This window comes from Phyllostomus hastatus, unplaced genomic scaffold (genome assembly GCF_019186645.2).
Source record: "Phyllostomus hastatus isolate PE091 unplaced genomic scaffold, TTU_PhHast_1.1 phas_contig_29, whole genome shotgun sequence".
NCBI lineage: Eukaryota > Metazoa > Chordata > Mammalia > Chiroptera > Phyllostomidae > Phyllostomus > Phyllostomus hastatus.
In genome coordinates this window covers 46,973,769-47,000,341 of record NW_025333835.1, presented here as the reverse complement: position 1 = coordinate 47,000,341, position 26,573 = coordinate 46,973,769, and the positions used below count along the sequence as shown (strand labels likewise).

General features: G+C 49.6%; 1 protein-coding gene across 3 annotated transcripts in view; it reads left to right on the top strand.

Annotated features, from left to right (window-relative positions):
• TRPC4 (transient receptor potential cation channel subfamily C member 4) overlaps positions 1–26,573 on the top strand; it is a 108,463-nt gene that overhangs the window by 24,722 nt on the left and 57,168 nt on the right. For all 3 annotated transcript variants that reach the window (XM_045839127.1, XM_045839125.1, XM_045839126.1), the window contains exon 3: positions 20,888–21,406. In XM_045839127.1, the coding sequence (XP_045695083.1) occupies positions 20,888–21,406 (519 nt within the window). The remainder of the gene's footprint in view (positions 1–20,887; positions 21,407–26,573) is intronic.

Below are 26,573 nucleotides of genomic sequence, written 5' to 3'. Positions count from 1 at the left end.
GGGGGCATCCGCAGCCGGCGCCTCCTGCAGAGCGGCCGCTGCTTCTCAGAAGCCCGGGCTCTCTGGTCCTTTCTGCCGGTGCCCCCCACTCGCCCCTCCCGCTCCCTGACCCCGAACCTCGACGGAACAGCACTCCGCACTGACAGTGCTTCTCCGCTGTGGCTGCTTCTCCGCTGTGGCTTCGCCGGCTTTCCGTCACTGGGTTCCTGTCCGGGTGTTTGTGCGTGACCTTCCCATCACGTCGTCCAGCTTTACCAATAGAAAAAGGTCCTTGTCGGGCCTGTCCTTTCCAAGTTGTATGAGCCTGGGTGGGGTAGACAGGAGACTGTAATTCTAGTGGCGTCCGTGACGTCCTACCCCAGGTGTGCCCCACTGAGGGGGTGTGGGGCGCTTCGGAGTGCCCAGGGGTCTGTCTTCCTCTGTGGAGGTTCAGGTGCTCCCCCTCAGTCTCCTGAGGGGGGTTTCGAGATTCCTTCCGCAGTCCCACCCCCAGAGTAACTGTGTTTTCCAGCAGCAGGGGCCTTACACTGCACACCCTCTTATTTTGTGTCTCCAGAGGCCACCGTAAGGCAGATGTTGTGACGAGAGTCTATTTTAGATCGCAATAAGTCTAACAAACGACATTGCTATTAAATGTGTTTTTCTCACCTATTACAACATAGCCTCCTTGGTGCTGGTCCCCAGAGCACGCCGGCTGTGCATTTCAGCGTGTCCTTCGTCGGCGACGTTGGCGCTGGCCAGAGCGACCCGGGGCCCGGAGAAGGCATCTGTTGTTGCAGGAATGTTTGTTAGGAGATGTTAAACTTGCGAGCTCAGCTCTCGTCTCCCGAGCAGGCCCTGGCTCCTCTGAGGCCCTCGATCTAAACTGTGACTATTAATAAAAGACAGTGCAGGTTCGAAGTCTGCCAAGAGCCTGAAACATCCCAGGCCGTGGGTTTCTGGAAGATGTCTCTTGTATCAGGTGTCTGGCCAAAGATGTTCTTTTCCCACTGGTGCATTTTAGAATCCAGTCCTCTGCTGCGAAGGCACTGGCAGTGCACAGAAATTGTGTCTTTTTGTGTGAACATCATACTTTTGCAAGAGCAAATCCAGTCTACCTACCTCTGAGGCCTGGTGCGTGGCTCGGTCAGCGCGTGGCTGTCCCAGCACGACAGGTGGACGGAGCACAGCACACAGAGTGTGTCCTTGGACTCGGAGGGGCCGGCTCCGCTGGCGCCCGGCGGCAGGCCTGTGATTTACGCAGGCGATGCGGCTCCTGAGCACAGCCGGCGTCTCCTGGAGCGGGCGTCCATAAATCACGCGGCTCCGCTCCACACAGGGATTTTTCCTCTCGTCAACCGCTGCTTGAAAGCCGTTTTGCCTGTTAATATGATCGCCTAATTTTCAGTCTTGTGGGTATCCCCCAAGGACCCCGGGACACATCGCCATGGATTCGGAGAGGCCGCTAAGCCAGGTGTTAACACCTGAGAGCGCCAGTGCCCCAGTGGACGAAACACACATAAGTCATGTCAGAATGAGTCAGGAAAGGGGACCTCACAGAAAAACCATGCGGATGTGATTATTAGACACTCGGAGCTTAGAATGTGGCAACTGTAGATGAGATTGTTCTTCTTTTATAAATCTGTCATGTATCAGTGTCTTTCTCTGGAGGACGATTCGGTGTTTGATGGTGGCCTGGCACCGCGGGGCTCTGAGGGTTAAGTCCGTGTGTGTCCTCACCGGGCACACTTGTCCCGGGGACAATCTGAGACCTCCCCACCCCGGGGCCAGGCCGGGGTGCTGGGCTCCGGGGAAGGCGTCGTCCCGGATCTTTGGAGTCTTCAGGTCCCGTTAAGGACAGACAGGAAAATATCTCGGGGGTAGGAGTCGAGGTGATCACACTGGGGAAGGTGAGAGTGAAGTCGTTCTCAGGTAATTGTGAATTTAAACAAACTGGATCCTGCGAGCACCAAATGTCACCCAGGGGAGGGCCCGCGGGAGCACACGGAGAAGGCCCGGGAGAGGAAAGAGGGAGGAGGACTTACACCTGGGAGAAGGTGACGCCGGCAACCGGCACACGTACCGCGCGGAAAGGTTCAAGGGCCCGGTTGGAAGTACCCACGTGTCGGTTCACTGAACTTCAGCGGGAGGAAATCAGACTCTTGGGGCTTAAGAAACGGGTCAGGGGTCGGTACGTCGTGAATGACAGTGAGGACGGCAAGGACATAACCCCCGGGGTCTTCCTGTCCTTCCGGCATTCTCTCTCCTTTCCCTTGCACATTGTGTGAATGTTTGTGATTGGCAGTATCTTACAAGACGTTCTCCAGGGAGAGTTTACCGAAGATATTTAGGTTTTGCCTGTTGGGCCTGGAGCCTTAGACATTTCCTTCCATATTTAATGTAGACCCTCAGGTCAAAGTCTTTTTATTTTTACCATTGAAAAGTGGAAAAAGAAGTAATGCATTTGGTTCGTGTCGGAGACGGGCAGAGAGCAGGTGTTCCTGAGCGCCACGCAGGAAGAGGAAACCTTGTATGTTGTTACTGCTCCCTTGCCTGGCTCTGAGAACCTCTGAAAACTGTACTGAGCTTTGCCTTGGCATTTTTTGAACCTTCTGTCTCGGCAGGAATAACTGAGTGGCTTTTAAGCCATTTTTTCCCCCCTCATCTGCTGAGTGGCTACTTCACTCGTAGTTCTTTCCCGCAGACCTTCCCCTTGGAGGTCTTCTGAGGCCAAGTGCGATCCCCGTTCCAGCTGCTTCGGTACGTGTTGGTCAGCAACAAGGTTCTCCTCCCTCCTCCATGGAGACGGCGGCGGCTCTCGGCCCTCTGCGCCCTCCGAGTCCCCGGGCGGCTGGTGGCAACACGGCAGCTCTGCCCCGCCCGGAGAACTGGCCACAGCCGGTCCCGGGCGGACCCTGGAGCTCGTATTTCCAACACCCCCCCCGCCCCCACCCCCACCCGGGAAGCGCTGGTCCGGAGACGGCACGCGGAGACCAGCACCTCCGAGGCTGCTGGGAGTTGCGGGGCGCGCACGGCTGTGCGGTGCGGGGCCTCCGCGGCCGCAGACGCAGCCCCTGAGCTGTCGGCGCGCACCGCGGCGCGCATGCCGCTGGGAGTCGTTTGCGCGGTGGGTTAATTGTCCTCATTTAGGATGCGGGGTAGACCGATGCAGAAGAGCCTGTAGGTCTACGCGTTCGGGCTGTGTCTCCGTCTGGAGTGTGACGAGGCCGCTTACAATTTCGTCGCGGGATAAGCACGATGTGGGAAGCACAGCCGAGCTGTAGACATCCCGACTTCCAGCGCGTTGACCGTTTCCTACCAGGCCCGCCTCGGCCGGTCGCTCTCAGCCTTGGGGTTCGGGCAGTTGCTTAGGGTTACGGCATCAACTGACTGGCTTTTTAAAGTCTCCTGGTGGTCAGATTCTGTACGCGTGCTTCATAAAGAAATGCGGAGAACAGCTCAGTACACTGTTGTTACTCATCATGCCCCGCCTCTGTCCTTCTGTCACACACAGCTGTACTGAGAATACACTGTGTGCCGACAAGGTCAAGGTAAGCCTTGGCAGTTTCCCCGCTACAGTGCATAACTTTTTCATGTTTTATTTGAAAAAAAAAAACAAACCCAAAACAATCATGGGCAACAGAAACCCTGCAAAGATCTTACAGTTCAGGAGAATTTAATTCAGTTTACTTTTTTTTTTTAATCTCAGTGCCCCTAGGGGATTTGTTTAAAAAATAGTCTCAGTATCTTTGCCGACACAATCTGTGGCTCTGGAAACGGCACCTGTTACGTGATGGGACTGCCAGGGAGTCTGGACCAGCAGGCCGGCCCCAGCCAGCGCGTGCAAACATGCATCAGCCCAGCGTCCGCCCTGCGGCTGCAGCTGAGGAAGGCCATTTAATTGCCGTGGATGCTGATATATGCAGCTCTGGCTGCCGGCAAACAACTGTGTTCTTTAGACTCTCTAAAGTGTTCAGATTGAATCCAATTACTTTCTGCCCCGAAACCCATACACACCCCACCCCCCATGTACTTGGAACTCCGGCCTTCCTCTGGGTTTTCTCCTCGGGCTTCTGAAGAGAGGTTTGCTCCCGGACCCTGTGGGCGCCGGAGCCCGGCCGTCACCGTCGGGCGAGACTGTTGGCGAAGACCTTGGGTGAGCTCCCGGCTCTAGCGCTGCCCCTCGCGGGCCGGAAATGTTCCCTCTTCCTGGGTGCTTGGCCAGCCGCAGTTGCCCCTTTCCGTGTGTTTATGTTTCGTCCGGGGTATGTACAACAAGTGAACCTAAATGCATGGGTGATCATGGTCTTCGGTGCCATAAAGATGGAGAGAGACCAGAGTGGGGCAGAGGGGGTGGGGGAGGATTACAGAACAGCACTAAAGATACTCATCCCCCAGAATGCATATCCAATTGTGAGACCTAACTGGATAAACGATCAGTTATGGTTTCTTTACACTTTTCGTATAAACTCTCAGTAGGGAAGTGGTTTACAATATTGTCCAAGTCCACCGTTACTATGAGAAAGCTGAAAATCACCCCCAAGGACGATCTTTATAGCACAGAGTAGGAACCGATGCAGAGTACTTTTATTAATGAGTTCTTTGGGTGTGCCGAAACTGAAGCGCCTTCCTATTTCACAACTGGGAGTTTAAGAGCTATTATAATATAACGTAGACTGTATTTAGTCAGCATGAAAATGGCAGTCATTAGCGATTCTGAATAGTTCTGTCCTAAATGGAAAAGTTTTAAAGGATGGACTATGTCGCACCATTTAAGTGATAGAGTGGCCTCAGCCGACTGGTCGTTCTGACTCATAAAATAATGCACCATTTAATCTCCTTGGTCACCCTGACATTTCATCCCCTTGCAGGACATTTGGTCCTGTCGGAAATGTCCACAGAGATGTCTGGCCCACACCAGAGAGAGGGTCCCTCACGGCCGGTCCCGCCTAGAACACCCTGAGTCATCCGCCTCGCCCCACGTGCCGTGAGTGGCTTTGCTTGGGACGCGAGGAGGGTGACTACTGCTGAGACAGCCGCAGCATGCCTACTGGACCAATAACATAGGACAGTGTCTCGTGTGCACTAACTCTGTAACCCTCACGTGTAAATTAACCTGCAGATACTCGGCTGCGTGAGCCCCGGGGTTTGCCTTGAAGGGCCGAAGGGCCAATTGGCATGGACCCCACATGCTCGTGGGTGTTTTGGAGGACGAATTTCAAGGACTTTCGGAGTGGATCAAATGTTCCTGTAGGTGTGGGGGGCAGACCTAAGTGTTCCCTAATCTTTTATTATTCTCGAAGACCAACAGATGATAGAAAAAATAATAATTCCTCTGGAATGTGTTCTCTGGCTCTTTCCCCTCAGCTCGCCACACTTACCGTGAAATTTTAAAAGCACATCATTAAACATGGTTAGAACCCAAGAGTGAAAGGTTATTAATCGCTTCTGAAAATCAAATGGAAAGAAAAAAGCAGTAAGACAAAAGCTCTAAGCGTTTAGTCACTTTCATCCCACAGGGAGAAAACACGTGACAGGAACCTGGTCTCTGTTTTTGGACAGAGAAACTAAGGCTTCTGGGTTTTCTTTTTTCAGTCTTCACTTGAGGGTCTGTTCACTGATTTTAGAGAGAGAGGAAAGGAGGGAGGGAGGGAGAGACATCAGTCAGTTGCCTCCTGTCCCACCCCAACCAGGGATCAGACCCGCAGCCTAGGCCTGTGCCCTGCCCAGGGGTCAAACTGTCACTCACTGGTGTATGGGACAACGCTCCGACCAACCGAGCCACCCGGCCAGGGCAACGCATGTAGGTTTAGATCGAAGAAAAAGATACAATGAAGAAGGCTGAAAGAGAGAGAAATCTGAGGGTATAAGTCTTGTGTGCTCAGTCTTTTGAGCCTTGACTTGCTCATACGTGAGAGTGGACCACAGCCCCTGCTCACCGGGGAGGGCCAAGATGAGACGGTCAACAGGCTGAAGTGCCGGCACGAAGAAGGCTCAGCTCGTGGAAGTCCCACTGCCTTGAGCCCATCGGAGCCTTTCACATGTATTAATTTTAACTTAAAATGCATACATATGTGCTTTGAGGAGGCTAAATATTTCTTAAAACAAATGCATTGTGACACACAAGTGTTATTCTGAAGAGTGAGTTTATGTTAAAATAAGAGAGTGAAACTAATCTTTCAAATATGAGCTTTGGTGAAGAGTCTTTCAGGGTGGTCATACTTATTAAAATCCCCCCACTCCATTGTAAATGTTGGGGTTAATCCACAAACAACACGTTGGTGGGCAATACACCAATTGGACTTCCTTAAATATAATACTTAAATAATCATTAAGAAATAACAATGAGTGATTTTTATAATTGTAATGAACAGAACAGGGAAGGTGTTAATATACTTGGGAATATTAAAGGATACATATTACAATTAGAATGTCTCATAACCGTGGAAAAGGGGTGGCAGGAGGGAAGGGGGGTGAAGGGGAGATAAGTATTGAAGGCAGGAGACTTGACTTGGGTGGTGAACACACAATACAATACGCAGGTGATGTGTTCTAGAGTCGTATGCTTGAAACCTATAGAATTTTATTAACCAAGACCAGCCCAATAAGTTAAATAACAGTTTTAGAAAATGAAAAATGCTGTCTTCTTTTAGCTTACTGTATTTACTTATTCTCTGATTAGAGGCAAAATAAGATAAGTTTTATTGCATCTGAACACAAGAAAATAAGGATTTATGAGGTATAGCATTCTAAATGTTTTCAAAACCAATTTTGCAAGCATTTAGAAAGAAAGAGCTCTCCCATTTATCATTCTGCAATAGTTTTCTGGGACTTCCAATCAAGATGGCAGTATAGGCAGACACGTTTCACCTCCTTGCACAAACACAAAAAGAATTACAACTAAATCTCAAAGCAAATAACACCCAGACCTGTCAGAAAACTGAAGTGAATGGAAATACAAGAACCAAGGATTCAAAAAAGCCGCAATCATGCAGACGGGTAGGAGGAAGGAGAGGTGGAGACAGGACGGAGAGGTGAGGAGACGCGGTGCGGGGCGGAGAGGCAGCCGCGGCGGCGGGATGGGCACGGGCTATCCCTCGTCCACGTGCGGTGGATAAAGACTGGGAGGGACGCCTTGGAGGCAAGTGATCCCAGCCCTAGGCCAGACTGTAGGGCCCAGAGTTCCAGCCCCGGGAAGGTAAGTCTCCACACCTCCTGGCTGTAAACACCAGGAGGGGTGGGGCGGCACGAGAAACTGCAGGAGTGTCAGGAAACTTCACTTAAAGGGCCCCCCACACGGTCTTAAAACCTATGCAAACCCACCCACTCTGGGATTCAATACCAGGGACACAGCTGGAAGGGCACCGGTCACACACGGAGAGAGGGTGGAGTGACTGGAAATGGGGAGAGCGCCAGACCAGCCCCCAGAAGCCGGGCAGCGGCACAGTCTCCTCCTCTCTGAGCCCTCCTGCCACGCACAGCCGTAAAGCAGTGGTGCGGGTCGCCCCACCCTGGCGATTACCTGAGGCTCCGCCCCCCCCCCCCCGCCCCGCACAATTTACAGATGCCTTCTATAGGGAGTCAAAGCAGCTCTACCTAACGCATAGAAACAAACACAGGGGGGCTGCCAAACTGAGGAGATGAAGAAACACGGCCCGAATGAGAGAACAGAACAAAGCCCCAGAAAGAGAACTAAACGAAATGGAGATAGCCAACCTATCAGATGCAGAGTTCAAAACACTGGTGATCAGGATGCTTGAATAACTCACTGAGTACGGCGACAGCATAAAAAAGACCCAGGAAGGAAGAAAGCCTACACTAAGTAAAATGCAGAAAAATTGACAGAGAACCAATAGTGAAGGGAAGGAAGCCAGGATGGATTCAAATTAATAATTTGGAACACAGGAAGGAATAAACATTTAACCAGAACAGAAAGAACAAGAATTGAAAAAATGAGATTCGTATAAGAAAACTCTGGGGCATCTCCAAACGTGCCAACATCCGAATCAAAGGGGTGCCAGGAAGGGAAGAGGAAGAGCAAGAAACTGAAAACTTATTTGAAAAATAATGAAAGAAAACCTCCCTAATTTACCAAAGGAAATAGACATACAAGTCCAGGAAGCACAGAGAGTCCCACACAAGTTGGGCCCAAAGAGGACCACACTAAGATACATCATAATTACATTTCCCAAGATTAAAGATAAAGAGAGAATGTTACAATCAGCAAGAGAAAAGCAGAGAGCTATCTACAAAGAGCTATCTACAGTCTTATGATCCGATTTCTCAGCTGATTTCTCAAAAGAAACTTTGCAGGCAAGAAGGGGCTGGAAAGAAGTATTCAATGTGATGAAAAGCAAGGACCTACATCCAAGATTACTCTACGCAGCAAAGCTTTCATTCAGAATGGAAGGGCAGGTAAAGAGCTTCCCAGATAAGGTAAAGCTAAAGGAGTTCATCACTACCAAGCCATTATTATATGAAATGTTAAAGGGACTTATTTAAGAAAAAGAAGATAAAAACTATGAACATTAAAAAGGCAACAAATTCATAACTATCAACAACTGAATCTAAAAAACAAAAACAAAAACTCAGCAAACAACCAGAACAAGAGCAGAATCATAGACATGGAGATCACTTGGAGGGTCATCAGCTGGGAGGGGGAGGGGGAGAAGGGGGAAGAGGTGTGGGGATTAAGAAGCACAAATGGTTGTACAAAATAGACAAGAGGATGTTAAGAGTAGTACAGGAAATGGAGAAACCAAAGAACTTACGAGCATGCCCCATGGGCATGAACTAAGGGGGGCTTGCTAGAGGGAAGGGGGTACTGGGCAGAGGGGGGCAAAGGGGGAAAACTGGGACAACTGTAATAGCATAATCAATAAAATGTACTTAAAAATAATTTTCTGGACCAGTTAACTTCTAGATGTGTCAGTGTTCCAAGTTGTTCTTGTCTGAATCATGTATTGGAAACACTTAACATTTCCAAACTGAGTTTTAAGCCTACGTAGAATGCGTCCTCCTGAGAGAGTGCTCACCCCCGCTCAGGAGTGGGTGGTTTTTGGAGGGTAAGAGGATATTACAGTTGCCAATTTGTCAACAGGACGCATAACCGTTTCCCCTCAAGTGAGATCATAATGGGTGAGCGCAGTGGGTTTAGCTCTGCCTTATCTCCGCCCCCTCACGCGTGCGGTCTGACCGTGGCGTTCCTGCTCAGACTCTGGGATCTCCTGGGGAACGTCTGTAGGTTTGTTTGAACTGGAGAAGAAGGGCTAATTGTTCAGCAACACGAGTACCGTCAGATATAAATGTGAATTTTTTAATACAATAAGATCACGACGAATAAAGTAGAAATTAGAAATAACTATGTAGACATTTCTTGAGACTTGAAGTGTATGTCCCACTGTCCAAAATATCAAAAAACCCTCACTGAGCAGTATCCTGAATAATTCCCCTCAAAGACCATACATAATTTGAGAAAAAGAAATAGGTTGCTGTGCATTGCAAACTTCTGGTACACTCACCACAGTGTGGTTGTAGCTCAAGGGGTAGTAATAAAACTCGTTAACAATAATTGAACATTACAATGCACCAGGCACTTTCTCGAGACACTCTCCATTATCTTGTGTAAACCTTGAGACAGCCTTCGTGGTAGTTCTTGCGCGTTAGCTTGCCCAAACCCCTCATCGGTAAGTAAGGGCTTAACTTGCCTTCCTCCCCTCCAGCAGCCCCCCCAGACACCCCCAGGGATTGCAGAGTCCTTCATCATCGCGCTGAAACACAGCCAGAAACCTTTGTTTAACGTTTGTCTCAGCGGTCACCCCTACGTTCTAGGGGTTCAGTGAGGAATAGACGTGCGTGAGCACATTAGCAGGGAATGCCACACTTTTTTTATTTGATTGTCCAGGGTGCATTTTTCTAGTTATTTCACGGGTCCCTCCCGGTGGCTCCTGACTCCAGAGAAGGAGGCGAAAAGCGGCGAGTGGAACCGCCTGCCCCAGAGAGGGCCCGGCTGCGGCCTCGGTGTCCTCGGCCTTGCCCGGCCTCTGCCCGGCCCCCTGGTTCTTCGCCCGTCAGGTGCCAAGCCATCTCGGTCCTTCAGAACATGCCAGTGAGCCTGGTCCGGGGGTGGCGGAGAGAGGCCTCGGTGCGGCTGGGCGCAGGGCCGGCTGCCGCCAGGAAGGCCACCCGAGGGGCCAGTGCTGGCGAGGGGCAAAGAGGTGTACTCGAGTGCTGGCCACCCACGAAGGGGGGACCCTGTCCCAGAGCCGCCTCCACCGCTCAGTGCGGGCAGAGGTGTTTTGAAGGAGGCGGGGGGGGGGGGCGGGGGAGGGAAAGCAGAACCAAGAGATCAAGGAGGGGTGATGGGACCAGTGCCGGTCCCGTGCCGTCCTGGCGTCGCAACATTCTGGCTCCGCAGTTCAGGGCCAGCACGGCTCCCGGGGCCGGGATGCCCGAAGGTCCGAACTTACAGCTTTAGAAACTAGTTCCTGGGACCCTCGCACACACGTGCCGTGCGTCCACGGGCTACACGTTAGTCCCAGGCGGCACGGACAGAAGCGGGTCCGAGGAAGGTGGGTGGGTCACAGCTCCCGCTGCTATGGCAACATTTCCTTGACGCCCCGGGAGCGCGGTGATACTCCTGCAGCCGGAGGCTCCCGGCCAAATCCCAAGTGCTTTGAAATCGCTGACTCAGCCAACCTGGCGTTCTGTGTCCTCGGCTCCCCTCAGCCGGCAGCAGGCCGAGGGTGGCGGCACGAAGGACGCACTCCGGACGTGTCCAGACGGGGCTCGTGAGAGGGAGGGCAGCCGAGCACGTGAACAGGGCGCAACGCACGTCTCAGCGTCTCTCTGTGTGCGGCCCGACCCCTCCACCCCAGGTCAAGGGACTCGGGGAGAAACTTGGCTCTGAACTTGGACCTGGTGGCGACGGCCTGCAGGGGCAGGCCCCGCCTCCCCGGCTGGAGCAGGTCGGTCTGCGAACAGCACGAATCCTTTTCCGCCCTTCGGTGCGAGATAAGTCAGGAAACCCCGATGGAGTTTAATGTCCCTCCCCTTCGCCACCATCACCTTCCGTGCCCCTTGGGATGCGCACACACACACATATGCATTGGCAAAGGCACAGATGGGACCTCGTGAAACTTCAATTACGTGCGCCTCTCCACCCCTTTCTGCGAAGTTTGCTCACTGGCGTGGTGCTTCCAGCCCCGGCACACTTACCTCTCGTCTGTAGGTTCTAGACACGGCAGCCCAGCGGAGTGTCTTCTTATGTCGCTCGGTGTCCTGTGTGCGAGTGTGTGTATGTGAGAGAGAGAGAGAGAGAGATTTGGGAGAGGAGAGGGGACTACATATCATATGGATAATAACATATATACACTCTTCACGCTAATGGGATCCATAGGAAATCGCTTTGCGTTACACATGTATAACTCATAGTTCTAGTTATAAAAATGTTACACGTGATAAATCCAATATATATTAGATGTTGCTAACTCATACCTTTCTCGCAGACCTTATCCTAGGGTACCAGAGCTCCTTAGCCCTTTATCGCCTGGGGAGCTTTTGGTCCTCCGTCCTGACTGGAAATTAGCAGCCCTGGGAACGGACACTTCAGGTATGCACCGTTCAGTGATTTTCCCAGCCTGGACTCAATTCCTGACTCACGGGCAGGGTGCATTAGATCCCATTGGCTAGGAGGACCTATTGCGGTGACTTCTGCATCATCATCATACCACGGGCAGCTTAACCCCGACCCGGCTGCCTGTTTCGCTCAAGCACCCGATTAAAAAGCAAAGGGCCGGGTGGGAAAAAGGCGAAGCGTTTCAGACGTGCAGATTGGTCATCACAACATAGTCTCGGGGTGGGGGGTGACGCCTGGGAGCACAGCCGGTGTCTCGAGGACTGCGTGTGGCTCTGGGGGTGGGGGGGCTGGGGGGGGCGGGTCGGGGCGCTCCGGGAAGCACGGGAACCTGTGCCCCTGAGACCAACTCGGAAGGATGCGGAAGGTACGCTGTCATCGACAAACAAACAAACAAACAAACAGCCTGGGGGGAAAAAGCCAAAACCAACAACGACAAAGCCAAGTTTCCCGTGTAACTGGGGTGTCGGAGAGAACTCAGGAGCGTTTCGTCGTCACCCTCCCACACGCGCCCTGGCCCCGGGGCTGCCTGCCCAGAGCCGCGGGAGAGGAAGCTCGGAGAAGGTTCGGGAAACCTGCCGCAGGTGATGGGATGGCTTCTCCTTGAGCCAGGCTTGGAATTCAGTTGTGCTCTGAGATCGAAGAGACATATTTGTCCTAAATATCACTTTAATTCCAGCCGTAAGAACAATGTAGAAGTATAAATAAATGTTGAAGTCCTAGTTTCACGGAAGAGGAAACGCTTCCTGAGGGTCCCTGGGACCAGGCAGGCCAGCGTTGGAGCCCCACCCAGCTCCACCGTGATAGGACCTTTGTGACCCGACCTTTGTGACCCGGTGGCGGTCCTTCCCAACGTGAAGCAGAGGGCGGTCACGGACAGCTCTCCCCGTTATCGTGAGAACTGGGGAAAGTGAAGTCTTTCAGGTGAGGCGCCTAGTGCGTTCACAGTGGATTCCGAGTGCTCATCATCATCATCACCTTCCTCACCCTTCGCTTTAGGGCCCAGCGTGAGGGTTGGATCTGTGCCTGAAGACGCACATTCACATTGTGCTTCCAAGTCCATTGTGATAGTGTTCAGATCTGCCCACGAAGAGCCCAGGAGGCCAACTAGTTGCATTTGGTGGCGAGACCTGGGGGAAAGGCTTCCTACCCGCCCGAGTCCCGGTTGGGAGGGCGGGGAACCTGTGAGATGCGGGGCGGAGCCTGGGGCTTGGCCAAGGCCACCCCGGGGAGCTCAGAAAGTGCAGAAAGAGCAGGTGGACCGGGCTGATGGGGCTCCCGTGACGTCTCAATAATTCGAACCTGAGTGTGTCATTAATGATCAAATGAGATGTAGCTTCACTCCGAATAAAGAGAAAGAGCAGGAGAAATTCTGATAAAGCAGAGTGATTGAAGGTGATCTCATGGAAGCATAAACTCATTCCCTTGGGGTGTCTCAGGCTTATGTTTTCAGAGGAGACAGAACATTAAAATTCAGCATCGTCAGAGTACATGCAGGGTGTCTGTTCCCCCGGCGCACACTGTCTCTTTCAACAGACGAAGCAAAGCGGATCTTTGTTCTGACCTCGCTCAGGGAAAAGACTGCCACCTGGTGAATATTTCAGGCCTTTCAAAAAAGTCCTGTGTGTGCTTTACACATCTGGCAGGAGCTTAAACATAGTGGCCACACACCTTTATATTACGTTCGAGTTGGTTTAGTTTTCGCACTCCGCAATATTAGCAGAGGTTTTGTTAAGGCGCCTTATAATCACAAGTTTTTATGAAGTTTGTCCATTTGTACGTGATTTTATTAATTGGTATGTCATTTATAGGTGACCTAATTCAGTTGGAAAGGTACTCCCAAAGCCAATAAAAATATACGAACCACCATAATCGATACTTCTTTGTATTTCTTCTTTACTTAATTGTAGAGCAAAATGACAGAAACGGTATTTTAGGGTTACTATAATGCTAATACGTTCCATTCATTACCTGCAAAGCAAAGTGCAGGGGTGAGTCATTTCTCACAACCTGTGGGAGTCAGGTTTGCTGTCTCTGGGACTTGGCTCCTTCTGTGTATTGTACGTGGGGCAGGAAAGAGGAGGGATTGATCTCCAGTGTTTCTTCTAGCAGAAGGGTGCCCCCCCATCCCAGCATCCTGCTGTATACTGTTGACACGTTAAAGTCAAGGTTGCGAAGTCTCTGGTGAGTGGCTTCAGAACTGCAATGGCTGACGCCATTCACGTTGTACCTAAAGGTTCAAGTGCACTGCTAAGGAAACGAAAGGGCGGAGGAGAAAAAGGATTCTTTCTCTTCCCGTGCGCATTCCTCAGCTTGCCCTAAGCAACCTCAGGAATAATTCCGGTAGCTGAAGCCAGAACAAAGCCACGGCTCCTTTAGGAGGGGTGGGGGCCCCCCATTTGTCTCTCGCACGCAAGCCCTGTGTGGATGGCGTGACTCGCCCCTGTCTTTTCTCATGAGCTCCGCGTGTCAATTCCTAGAATGTTCCAAGGGTTGTTTCCGCTGTTTTGGTGCAATCTCAGAGAAGTGTAGAAAACAAGTTACTTCAGGAGCACTCCTTGGTGTTGGGGCTGTCTTTAATCCCGAAAGATGAAGTCCCAGCGGCCTCGCCTCGCCGACACGCCGACCCACGGAGGGCTCCTGTGCCACCGGCAGACCGTATGGCCTTCCTCACGGACTTGAACATGCGCACTCTTCTTCGCGGAGCTTTTAGCCCTCCAAGTTGTTCCTTCGTGGGATGTAAATCGTTCTTCAGCCCGTCCCACGGGGACGGTGGGCTGTTCTCTGTCGTCCCAGCTTACGAACACCAGTCTGTTCCTCGGGCGTAAATTACTCTGGAAACCAAATCGGATCTTAGCCTTCTTTCTTTCTACATAACGCTGCGTACACCCTGGGTATTGAGTAAGTGTGTTGAGTAGAAGGTAGATGGGCGAATGTGGCGGGTTAAAAATTCCTGCTATCGGTCATCGAAGTAACTCACAGGAAGAACAAGCGGGAACGAAAACATCGAACATCATCAGAGAGCGTGCGGTTCCGATTGAGATCATTATCAGAGTGTGAGCAGGATTATGAATGTCTTTGATATGAAGCATCTGGGGATGTGTCCGCACTTCAGATGCGTCCTCAGCCTCACCGCTCTGCCGTGAGGACGGTACGCGAAGGGGCTCACGACGTCGTGAAAATTCAGCGGACCACCCAAAGCGCGCGGGCTTCTGTGCAGCCGTCTCGGTATTTCCGTAAAAGTCTGTAACTGCTTAAAAATGTAAAGCACAGTATGTATCTATAAAGAAAATTTCTATCTCTGGACGGTGGGACTCAGGGTAAAATTCTTCTCCTCCCATACTTTGACATTTAAAGTGTCCTCAGGCCATAAGAATGCGTAGCCTTTGTCACAGGGCAAGTCAACAGTCGTCTGAAAGGTTACGGTGTTTGTGCAAAAGTCAGTGGGTGAGAAGGAGATTATTAAATGTAGGGGCAGATTAGGCTTAAATATTAAGTTAGAGTTGGTTCTTTGGACGTCTTTAATTATACCATTATAGCAATCAATAAAAGAGACAGAAAATTTAGAAATATTCCACCTACTCAATAGGCCAGTTCTTTTAGTGTTGAGAAGTTAAGTCCAAACTCTTTTGGTATTTTTATTTATTTGTTTTTATTGTATTTATTGGGGTGGCATTGGTGATGAGTCATTTTAAATTTACGGTCCCATTGTTCACAGAAAAGTGAACGCTATCATTATAATAATTAACTGTATCTTCCCTTTCAACGTCTCGCACGTGAAGTGCGCCTCCCCTCCCACTTAGAAACCGCTCCGACTCCGCCAGCGCACTTCCCCGACGCCGAGGTCACTTGGCACTGGACCGGTGAGCAGCCGGGCGGTGCTGTCATCGCTGAGGGTGAGACTGGGGACCCATGTGCGGGAGGAGGCCACACTGGCAGCTGGTGGATGAGCCAGGGTCACCCACGTCCTCGGCTGGACCTCTGCTCCACCACAGGTGACTGGGCCAATCGCAGGCCCAGCGCCAGGCCACTGGGACGGGCGGCGGGCGGCGGGCCAGACTCTCGGGCTGGCAGCCCTTCATTCCCGTCCTCCTGGCGCCGTCCTCTCACCCGGTCTCACCCCGCTTCGGGGACATTGGGGCCTGTGTGTCCTGAGGACACACCGTCCATGTGAGTCTGCTGCTTCTCTCGCTGCGGCAAAGGGCCCCGTGAGGCTGCTGGCCATCGCCCCTGTGTCAGGTGGGCGGGGACCGAGGAAGCTCCGGGAGGGAGACGTCCACTTGTGACTCGGCACGACAACAGGAGTGTCAGTGTGAATGGCGGTGTGCGAAAGCACGTTGCCCAGTGAGAGCGGTCGGGGCTGCTCCTGCACTTGCGCGGCCCAGGTTTGAGTGTCCTTCACGCAAAGTGGGTTCAGAGGTGGGGGTTCGAGTCCCGTGTCCCCATGTTCCCGCCGCCTAGGCTCCTTCGGTGCGGGGCATGGACTCTAGGCCCCATCTTCTATGGTCCCGAGAGTCATGGGCCACTTGGAAATGACAGCCACGCTTGATAACACTCTTTAAATTTAATGTAAACTAAGATGTTGAACTTGACGGAGCCGTCATTGGAACCCGAAATCCCAGGACTTGACATAATTATATTCTCTTTTATTCCTTCATGAAAAACCTACGTTCATTTACGTGCAGCTCATTCTAAACAAACCTAATGAAGGAAACTATAAGACAGAAGAAAATGAAGATTAAACTTCTGATTTTTAACCTTAAAAAATTTATTTCAAGATTCTCTGTCATGATTTATTAGTATGTATTCCTTTGTGTATTCTAAATAAAATCATAAAGTCAAAGTATATAGAAAGAAAGAACTTGTAAAACATGACAAAACTGATAAAAATAATTCCATTTAACAGGGAATAATGATAAGTCACCAAATGATGCAATGTTAGTTTGTACTCCATCAATACAGGGAAACTAGTCCTCTTTGTTTTCGTTGGAATTGAATCCTTTTGGAAAAGCAATTTAGCGGTGTTGAGCAAAAACAAAACCAAAGAAAAAAGACATTCATATTTAATCACTCCTTCTTTCGTATATTCAAATAGAGGCAACTAAGTAAATTACAGTATAATTTTTAATTAAAATATCGTACAAGCACCACAATGATAAGACTTAAAATCTCTCAAGGGATAAATAAATATCAACTGAATTCCACACGGATGACATAAATAACACTGTAATTAATTTAAATTATGTGAATACTAAGTCTCTTCCGAGAGCTAGAGCTTCGCATGTGGACTTTCTGGGCTTAAACGTCAAGCAGATATTCAGCCTGTAATTCCCCCCCCCCACCCCCGAGAGGCATGACATTCTTTCTCCCAGACCGAGGGCCTGCGTTGAGGACTGGGGCTTCGGCCGCACCGGGCGACATTGTGGGGAGGACGGCTGGATGTGACCACTGAGGGGAACAAAGGCGGGGACCGTGCCTGTTTTGCTCATCATTTTATTCCCCAGCCTCGAAGACTGACTGCCACAACACCTGTGCCCTGGAGCGTGATTGGGTGTGTGGAGGACTGAAAGTGAGCTCGTGTGGACTGTAATTATTCTGAAGAGAAAAACTAGCGTGAATTCTTTTCGTAGAACAAGAGGGACGCTGGGCTGGGGTTTGGTCCCTGGGAGAGAGCAGTGTTCGAGGCCAGCGGGAACAGGAGCAGGGGCGGCGGCGGGGGGGGGGGAAGAGCGAGAAAACGATGACGATAGTGAGGACACTCATCGTAATCGGGTAGATCATGTTTTAGCAAATAGGGGCGCAGCACTTACGTTCATCATTACTCTTACTCCATAAAAGAACCCTGTGAAGTAAAGGCTATAATCATCTTCCTTTTACAGACGAGAAAATTGAAATTTGGGGGGGGTGGGGAATGGAGCACGTTTCCGAAACTGCGCATGGTTGGTGAGGCCGCTGACAGTGGAGCCCACACACTGCCCAGCACAGGACGCGGTCGTGAAGTTCAAGGACGGGACTTTGAAAAAGGAGACAGTGAGAAACACCGGCGAGTCAAACTGAAAGCAGAATCATTGATCAGAATTAATATTTAAGTATTACAAAACACCTGGCCTATTAGCTACATTCCAACAAAAAAAGATATTGCTTAGGTATCATTGAACAGACTTTCCTTCGATGTAACAGATATAAAGAGAGCTAGTTTTTTAAAATTGTATTTTAATCTTTGTCCAAGTACAGTTTTCTGTCCTTTACTCCCATTCCAGCCCACCCACCCAACCCTCCCACCTCCCTCCCATTACCACCCTCCCCCTAGTTTCTGTCCATGTGTCCTTTAAATTTGTTCCTGCGAACCCTTCCCACTGTCCCCTGAAATTCCCTCCCCTCTCCCCCCACTGGTCACTGTCAGCCTGTCCTCTATTTCAGTGTCTTTGGTTATATTTTGCTTGTTTGTTTGTTTTGTTGTTTAGGTTCCCGTTAAAGGTGAGATCGTATGGTATTTGTCTTTCACTGCCTGGCTTATCTCACTTAGCATAGTGCTCTCCAGCTCCATCCATGCTGTCTCAAAGGGTAGGAGTGCCTTCTTCCTTTCTGCTGCACAGAATTCCATTGTGTAAATGTACCCTAGTTTTTGATCCACTCATTGACTGGTGGGCACCTGGGTTTTAGAATAAAAGCGATGTGCATGAACCACACAACCTAGGAGTCGGGACGACAACCCGGACACTAGTGAGGAGACCTTCCCCGCGCGCCTGGTGATCTAAAGCTGCTGGCTGCTCGCTGCCTCCCGAGGCACCGAAACAGGTGCTTCCAGTGCTTCGTGCACGCGCAGACCGTCCCGAGCAGCTGTTACTGGTGCCGAGCCGGTCGCAGTGCGCGGTGAAGGGCGCAGGCAGCTTCGGTTGTCAGTGACGGGAAGGACGTGTCCAGACTGTGTCACCTACACGAGCGAAACCGGCCCCCCAGGAAATGCTTGTCCCTTCCGGGTGGCACAAGCGCCGTAATGGGGACAGTGTCGATGCGAGAGAAACAGATGAATCTGGCAAAACTGAGTGAGACGGTTTTCTGCTCTGTCCTAAGTATTTAAAGTATTTCATTATTTAAAGATTGTGACACGCTTTTACATTTAATCTTCGAAATCCTGGGAGAATTAACCTTGAGAAGCCTGTGGCATATATTTCTGCAGTTCTTATTCCACAGTGAGAAGTATCTTGAATAAATGTCCATGTATCAAAACATGAAAATGGAAGAGCAGAAAAGCGAAAGGGCTTCATCATTTTCACACAAATACCGATGGTTTGGGCAGAGTCTAATATGTGTCTCCTTACTCTTCATGCTGAGCCATTTCCACACCAGACACAGTCTATTGATTCAGAATTTAATTTTTTAAAAAGATTTTATTTATTTGTAGAGAGAGGGGAAGGGAGGGAGAAAGGGAGAGAAACATCCATGTGTGGTTGCCTCTCGTGCGCCCCCTACTGGGGACCTGGCCTGCAACCCAGGCCTGTGCTGGGAATCCAACTGGCGATGCTTTGGTTCGAGGTCGGCACCCAATCCACTTGAGCCACACCAGCCAGGGCTATTATTTCAGAATTCGGACTCTGGCCTCAAGCTGCATGCATTTCTCTGAGGCCGTGAACGAGCAATGCAGGTGGTCCAGGCTGCATTCCCCACACTGTAAAAAAGGGGTAACAACAACACCCACTGCCAGAGACGATTCTGAGGATTGGCTGCGGTGAGCCGGAGGGAGAGCTGGGCCACTTCAAGCTCCCGGCTCGGGCACGCACATGGCTAAGGGCCACGTGCCTGTAGTTGTTGCTTGTGTCACCGTCATCGGGACCAAAGCCTGTTGGTATTATCGACGGTGTCAAAGGGATGAAATGAGTTTTGCCAGATCCTTGTTTGTCGGGTTCAGTGTGACTCATAGGAGTGAAACACGTCTGTCGTCCGTCACGGACAACTCAAGAGTCAGGAAGTGGCACGGACCCCGCTCTCTCCAAAGGCAGTGTGGCGTCCCTGCCTTCAAGCACATTTTGAGAATCGTGGTTGTTACCCTCTTTTTCGTCAACAGATTGCATAGATGTCAAGTAGATCTTCCTCCTCTTCATCCTCATCTAGAGTCTGGTATCAGACCCCCAGCAATCCCGCATTAAGCACACGCAGGTTTAATTATTCCCGCAGCAGGCCTGTGCTCTACTTGAAAGCAGTGCCCTTGAACTTGCCCACCAGGGCGGGCGTTCTCCGCCTGGCTGTTCTCTTCCTGTTGACCCTGTCGTCATTTCCGTCACGTTTTACCAGCGGCCTATTTTCTCGGGACATGTCATTATTTTTTCTCTGATTTTCACAGATGCCACTGTGACTTCTGGCCGGCGGGAAGAAATGCTAAACCCCAAATGCAGAGCGGCGTGGGGCAGGGCGGGACGTACTAGCCTGGCTACCGCCAGGTGGGCCCGGCCCGGGGAGCGGCCGCCCGCCCACCTGCTTGCCGGGGCGCGTCGGTAACTCGGGGCGATAAACAGCGAGGGCGCCCGCACGTGCGTACGAGATAGCGCCTGTTCATTGTTTCCATCATTCCCGTTCCCGGAGCATAGCCCCAAGGAAGTTGTTCAGAAGCACACTAGTGACCCTGCTCACGAGGGAGCATTTGTTTAGTTCTGATAAAACAATGACATTAGCACCTCTCGTCATCCGGAAGACCTGCCGCAGAGGGACAGAAGACACTACCGGTGTGAAGCTGGCACCTTCCACTCTGCTGCCACCTTTACCCACTGGCTGGCTGTTAGCAGTGCAGGAGATAAAACAAATTTAAAAAAAAACAGTGAGAATTAAGGTACTTGGATTACAGAGGACAACTTGGTTTTAAAATGAATCCATAACTATTTCCCAAATGCATTTCTTCACTAGTAAGGGAGTCCAGGTCTCCGGGAAAGAAATTCCAAGATTGTCAGCCAGAAAATAAGTTGGGAGCAAGAAAGGTTATAATCAGATAGAGGGTTTCCGTAGCCACTTATTCGAAGATTTTGTAAAATGTTGTAATTCAGAGTAAAGAAAGAATAACGAGTCATCGTAGTGGAAAGGTTTTTGTTCTTTTTGTTTGTTTGTTTGTTTGTTTTTGTAATTTCCTCTTGTCTTCTTGAGACAAAGAGCCATAGGTCTCCGGCATAAAAGTGGCAGAAGAGCTATGGGCCCTGCCGAGCGTCGCTAGAGCCTGCCGTGGGGACGCCCGGGTGCGAACGGGGGGAGAGGTGCTCATGGCCTGTGCGTTCCTCTCTGTCCTAGGTGCCGCCCATACTCCTCGATAAACAGTTCTCCGAGTTCACCCCGGACATCACGCCCATCATTCTGGCGGCCCACACAAACAATTACGAGATCATCAAACTTCTGGTTCAGAAAGGGGTCTCGGTGCCCAGGCCCCACGAGGTCCGCTGTAACTGCGTGGAGTGCGTGTCCAGCTCCGACGTGGACAGCCTGCGCCACTCGCGCTCCAGGCTCAACATCTACAAGGCGCTGGCCAGCCCCTCCCTCATCGCGCTGTCCAGCGAGGACCCCTTCCTCACCGCCTTCCAGCTGAGCTGGGAGCTGCAGGAGCTGAGCAAGGTGGAGAACGAGTTCAAGTCCGAGTATGAGGAGCTGTCTCGGCAGTGCAAACAGTTCGCCAAAGACCTCCTGGACCAGACGAGGAGCTCCAGGGAGCTAGAGATCATCCTCAACTACCGAGATGACAACAGTCTCATAGAAGAGCAGAGTGGCAACGATCTGGCCAGACTCAAGTTGGCCATCAAGTACCGCCAGAAAGAGGTGAGTGTTGCCGGACGTGCCCCGCGGTCGCAAGTCGGCGTGAGCATGTCCTGCTTGTAGCTGCACGCGGGTGGCGGTTATTGTTCCATGTGCATTTGTCTGTCGGACTAGGAGCTGTGAAATGCACTGGAGAGTGGTAAGTAGTTTCACTCTTGGTGACGGTTTTGGCATCTGTTAAAATGAACACATTTACAATGAAAAACACTAATGAATTTTTTAGACTTTTCAGACTGAGCACCCTGGTTCGTCATTTGTAAGTCGTGGTACTTTAGCGAGTCCCACGGGTCTCTGCGCTTTGGTGTTCTCTTCTGCTCAGTGGACTTACGATTTATGACATTCGGTTATATATGTTCTCATGCATTAATGAGCTTAACGTAGCATTTGATTGTACATGTATTTACACATGTAAAAGATGTCCCTCAAACTGTGTGTGTATCTGAGTATTTGCTTTTGCTAATGTTTTTTGTCCCTTCTGGAGAATTTGAGTTTTCCTCCGGCATTATCTCCTTTTGACCAGGATCTTTCAGCGACACATTTCTCGGCTTTCTTTGATCTGAGAATGTCCGTGGTTTGCCTTCATTCTTGAAGAATGTTTTTGCTAGGGATAGAATTCTGGGTTGACAGGCTTTTTCTTTTCTTTTTCAGCCTTTTAAGATACGGTCTCACTCTCTTCTGGATTTTGTAATTTCTGATGAAAAGGCAGCAATAATTTTAATCGTCATTGCCCTCTATGTAATATACCATTTTTCTCAGACTGCTTTTCAGATTTTTTTCTTTATGCTTAGATTTTCAGAAATTTGACTAGTATGTGTCTTATCCATTTTTATCCTTTTGGGGGCTTTCTGAGCTTCTTGAATCTGTAAATTTATTTTCTTCAACAATTTGGGAAAAATTTAAGCCCTTGTTTTGTCAAATATTTTTTTCGGACTCATTCTTTTTCTCTCATTCTCCTGAGACTCCAGTTATACCTCTTGTTCCACAAATATTTGAGGTCCTATTAATTTATTTCAGTTATATTACTTCTTTCTCCAAATAAAATAATTTGTATTGATCTATTTTCAAGTTCACTTATACTTCCCTCTGCTATTTCCATCATACTGTGAAGTTCATCCAGTAATTTTTTTGCAATCAACACTTGTTGAATACCTCCTGCTCTTTCTCGTGGTAATATTTTAAGTTTTAGATATTTTATTTCCAGTTCTAAATTTTCCATTTGTTTTTTCTCTAGTTTCTATTTCTTTGCTGAGATACCTCATGTTTTTGTTGATCACCATCACGTTTTCCTTCGTCTTCGCGAGCACGGTTAAAACATCTGCCGTGAGTCCTTGTCCGCTGCATTCACCGTCTGGGTCCCCCGGGGGTCAGCCTCACCGAGTGCTGTTCTCCTGAGGATGGCTCGCATCTCTCTGGTTCTTTCTGTATGAAGAGACTTTGCATCATAGCCTGCATGCTGTAAAAATGGTGCTGTGGACACTCTAGATGGTTGTGATCTTATCAAGTGTTTTCCTTTGTTAAAGTGGAGGCCAGTTTACTTAATATCTCAGTTCAGTCCATCCTCAGGCCCCACTCAGCCAGGCCGTCCGCCCTGCAATCGCCTGGTTTCGGATCCTGCACAAAACGTGGGAGTCCTCGCCTCCGGCCCTGCCCTGCTGGGGTTCTCCCTCCACTTCCGCCAGCTCTGGGGGCCCTCAGTGCTGTCGCCTGTTTCTGCAGACCAGTTACGTAGAGTCTTCAGAGTCTGTTCCATCCCTATTATAATGCAGTAGAGACAGATGGACGGGATTAGGTCGCTCAGTAGGTAGGTAGGCAGGTAGGTAGGTAGGTAGATAAACTTACTCTCCTGGTCTTTTTTCCCAAGTTTCGTCTCTCTTCCACAATCTGCCTATAAATGGTTTTTCGATTTTAAGAATTATATAATAGTTTTTTATTTTATATCAAGGTATAGTTGTTCTTTTCAAGAGATTTGATCTATTTATTTGTTGGCAGTGGCTGCCATGACAAAGCACCACGGACTGTGTAAAAACCTAAATTTGATTTCCCTCGATGCTGGAGGCTGGAGCTCTGAGAGCAAAGTGTCAGCAGGATTGGTTTTGTTTTTTTTTCCCTGAGACCCGTGTCCTCAGCTTGTAAACGACTGTCTTCTTCCTCCTTCTTCACATGGTCTGCCCTCTATTCCTAAGTGAACTTTATGACCTCTTGAAAAACACTTACCCGCAGGCACAGTCGCATCTGAGATACGAGGGGTGAGGACTTGAACATCAGGACCTCGAGCGAACACAGCCCAGCCCACACAGTGTCCAGGGCACCGTGGGGCCGCACCACACGGAAAGTCAAGCTGTGACAATCAGAGACCTTGGAGGACAGGGTCCCTTCTTCCCCGGGTTCGGAGTTAGACCCAGCCTCCTCTTCAACGCGTGGCCCGAGGGACCATCACCGATAAACTCAGGCTGGCATGTGAGATGACACATGTTGTCCACCCCTGTTCCTGGGCATCAACAATATCTACAATGTCAAGTGCAAGGTCGATGTCTACATGAAGTCCATATTGCTGCCTAAATGCAATCTACCCTCCGTAAATAGCAGTATCACGAACATGAGCGTGTTCTCTCCATCATGCCTCATGTCCCATAACCAATTTCTGTTGAATTGTCTTCACGGTGTCGCTTGGGTCTGTCCGACCTCTGAACCCAGGCATCTGCTACTTAACGTAGTTGTGCATGGTTCTGTATTTACAACACACCAGCGGCTCCTGACTTCTCCCGGATCAGGGCCCAAGCCCTTACCGAGGTCTTCTAGTTCGTAAACCCTCCTCACATGGTTGTTTATTAACCCAATCACGTACTCAGGCATCATTATGTGTTGTTTTGTTTGACTTCGTTGCCTCTCACCGCCCCCCAATGGAACGTAAACTACACTAAGACAGATCTTTTCTGTTCGTGGCAGAATCTGAGACTCTGAAACACGTGTGGGACTTGATGGCTGGTTCGGCGTGTCTGTGGGCTTCACCTAAACGTGCACACTGCCTAGCTTTCCCAGAGGTCTCCTGTGACTGGTGTGATGTTGTTGGAAAACAGTAGCTCAAAATAAAACACAAAAAAAAACACTAATAATTTTTAAAAGACTACTAATTGCATGTTTAGAAGCCCTTTGAAAAGCGTTTATGAGCCTTTATATCAGTGACACTGCTTTGTAGTTCAGGCTTATGGGCAACGTGTTAACTCTGAACTAGTTTGGCATTTTTAAATATGACATTAATGCACCGCTAGATTGAAATGTAGATTGAAATGCTTTTAGGCTGTCAAGCAGAAGCAGTACTCTGCTCTAAATCCATTTTCTAAAATCTTCCTCTGTTAGCATTCACTTTTTGTGGGCCCTTCGGTATAAACCCTCTTAAATCTCTAGGTCGTGGCAATTCACTGACGACGCGTAAATGGGATTATCAATTGGGAAGATTGTTTCTGAACCCATTTCTTCCTCTCACCACTCCCTGGAAAATGTTGTGACTAGGAACCGTTGCCATGGAAATAAGCTGTTGCCTCCCGGGCAGCCTCGGGGTGATGTTGTACTTTTCCACCCTCACCCATCGGTCCGCTCAGCAGAGAGTTTCCCAGCGGCACGTGCGAGCATACAAACAAGCGGCCATCTCCGGCCATTTCCCCCTTCTCTCTCGCCGCTTTCTTCCATAGGAACTGCTTTCCAAACCCCCACAAAACCACAAAGCCCAAGAGAAGCAGCTATGAAGAAAGTGAACTCACAGAGGACAGTTTAAAAATAAATTTTTCCAGCTTCCTCGTTTAAAAATACCCTGCTTGTTGAAACTTGTAAGGATTAAAAATAGACTTCAGTAGAGAGATTATGTTTTTTTAAGATCTGTTTATCTGAGACTTTATGTCAAAAATATTTAAGAATCAAAGTTTACATTTCATCAGTAATGTCTTACAAGTCCTTGGAGTAACTCAGCCTCCTTCCCTCCCATGTACACACAATATTAGTCACTTCCTGAGTGGTTGTGGGGGTCCAGAGTTCAACCTTGTCTCGGAAAAGAACAACTCGGTTTAGAAGTTTCTCTGTAAAACGCTGGACTAGAGACTCCAAGCCCGTGCTTTCTGCCTAAACTGCCCCTCACGAAAGTCTGGTAACGCGATCCTTGCTCCTGAAATGTTGGTATGAAATAGATGTGAACATTTAAATGAATAGTTTTGAGCTTAATTGATGTGTAACTTCATGATTCACACTTCCATTTAAAATTTAATTTTAACTTAATTAATTAGGCTTTCATTTTAATTAGGCTTTCCTAGGACTTTTTACTAGTAAGGGAGAGATGCATCTCTACACTCCTGCTTAAGGAGGTCAGTACTTCCTCAAATACACTCACCAATTTGAAGGTTTTCTAGTTATTTTCCTCCCACACCGGGGAGCACCCAGTCTTTCACGAGCTTGTTAACCTCCCCGAACCTCGAGGTGAAGGCGGAGGTGACCCCGGCGTTACTCGGTCCGGGGGACCCTGCTGGGTGCCACGGCAACTGCGGAGGGTACCGTCTCCCGGGGAAATGACAACCAGCTCCAGCAGTTTGGGTCTCCGCTTCTGATTCGCAGCTGGAAGAGAAGAAAAGCGATGATGTTCCTCTTGGTCTTTAAAGTACACACGGAAACAGAATATTTAACTGGAGCGAAGCTCAGCCCTCTGCCCGGTTTTCGGTTGGGCTGTTTGTCGTTTTCCACGTTGAGTTGTGCCAGTCCTTTATGAACTCTGGGCATTGACCTCTCGTCAGACCCATCATTGGCGACCACGTTCTCCCGTGCACTGGGCTGTCTCCACTTCGTTGGGGGTTTCTCTTTCTGTGCAAAAGATGTCGCGTTTGTCGTAGTCCCATCTACTTTTCATTTCTTTTGTTTGAGGAGATATATTAGGAAAAAAATGACTAAATGTTTGAGACTTTACTGCCTATGTTTTCTTCTAGGGTTTTTTATGGTACCGAATCTCACGTTTAAGTCTTTACCTTGTTGTTTGTTCTTGCCTCCTCTGTCAAGTATTAATTGGCCACATGGGCGTGGGTTTATCTCAGGGCTCTCTCTTCTGTTCCATTTACCTGTGTGTCTGTGTTTGTGCCAGCGCCATGCCGTTTTGGTTACCACGGCCTTGTAGTCTAGTTTGGTGCCAGGTAAC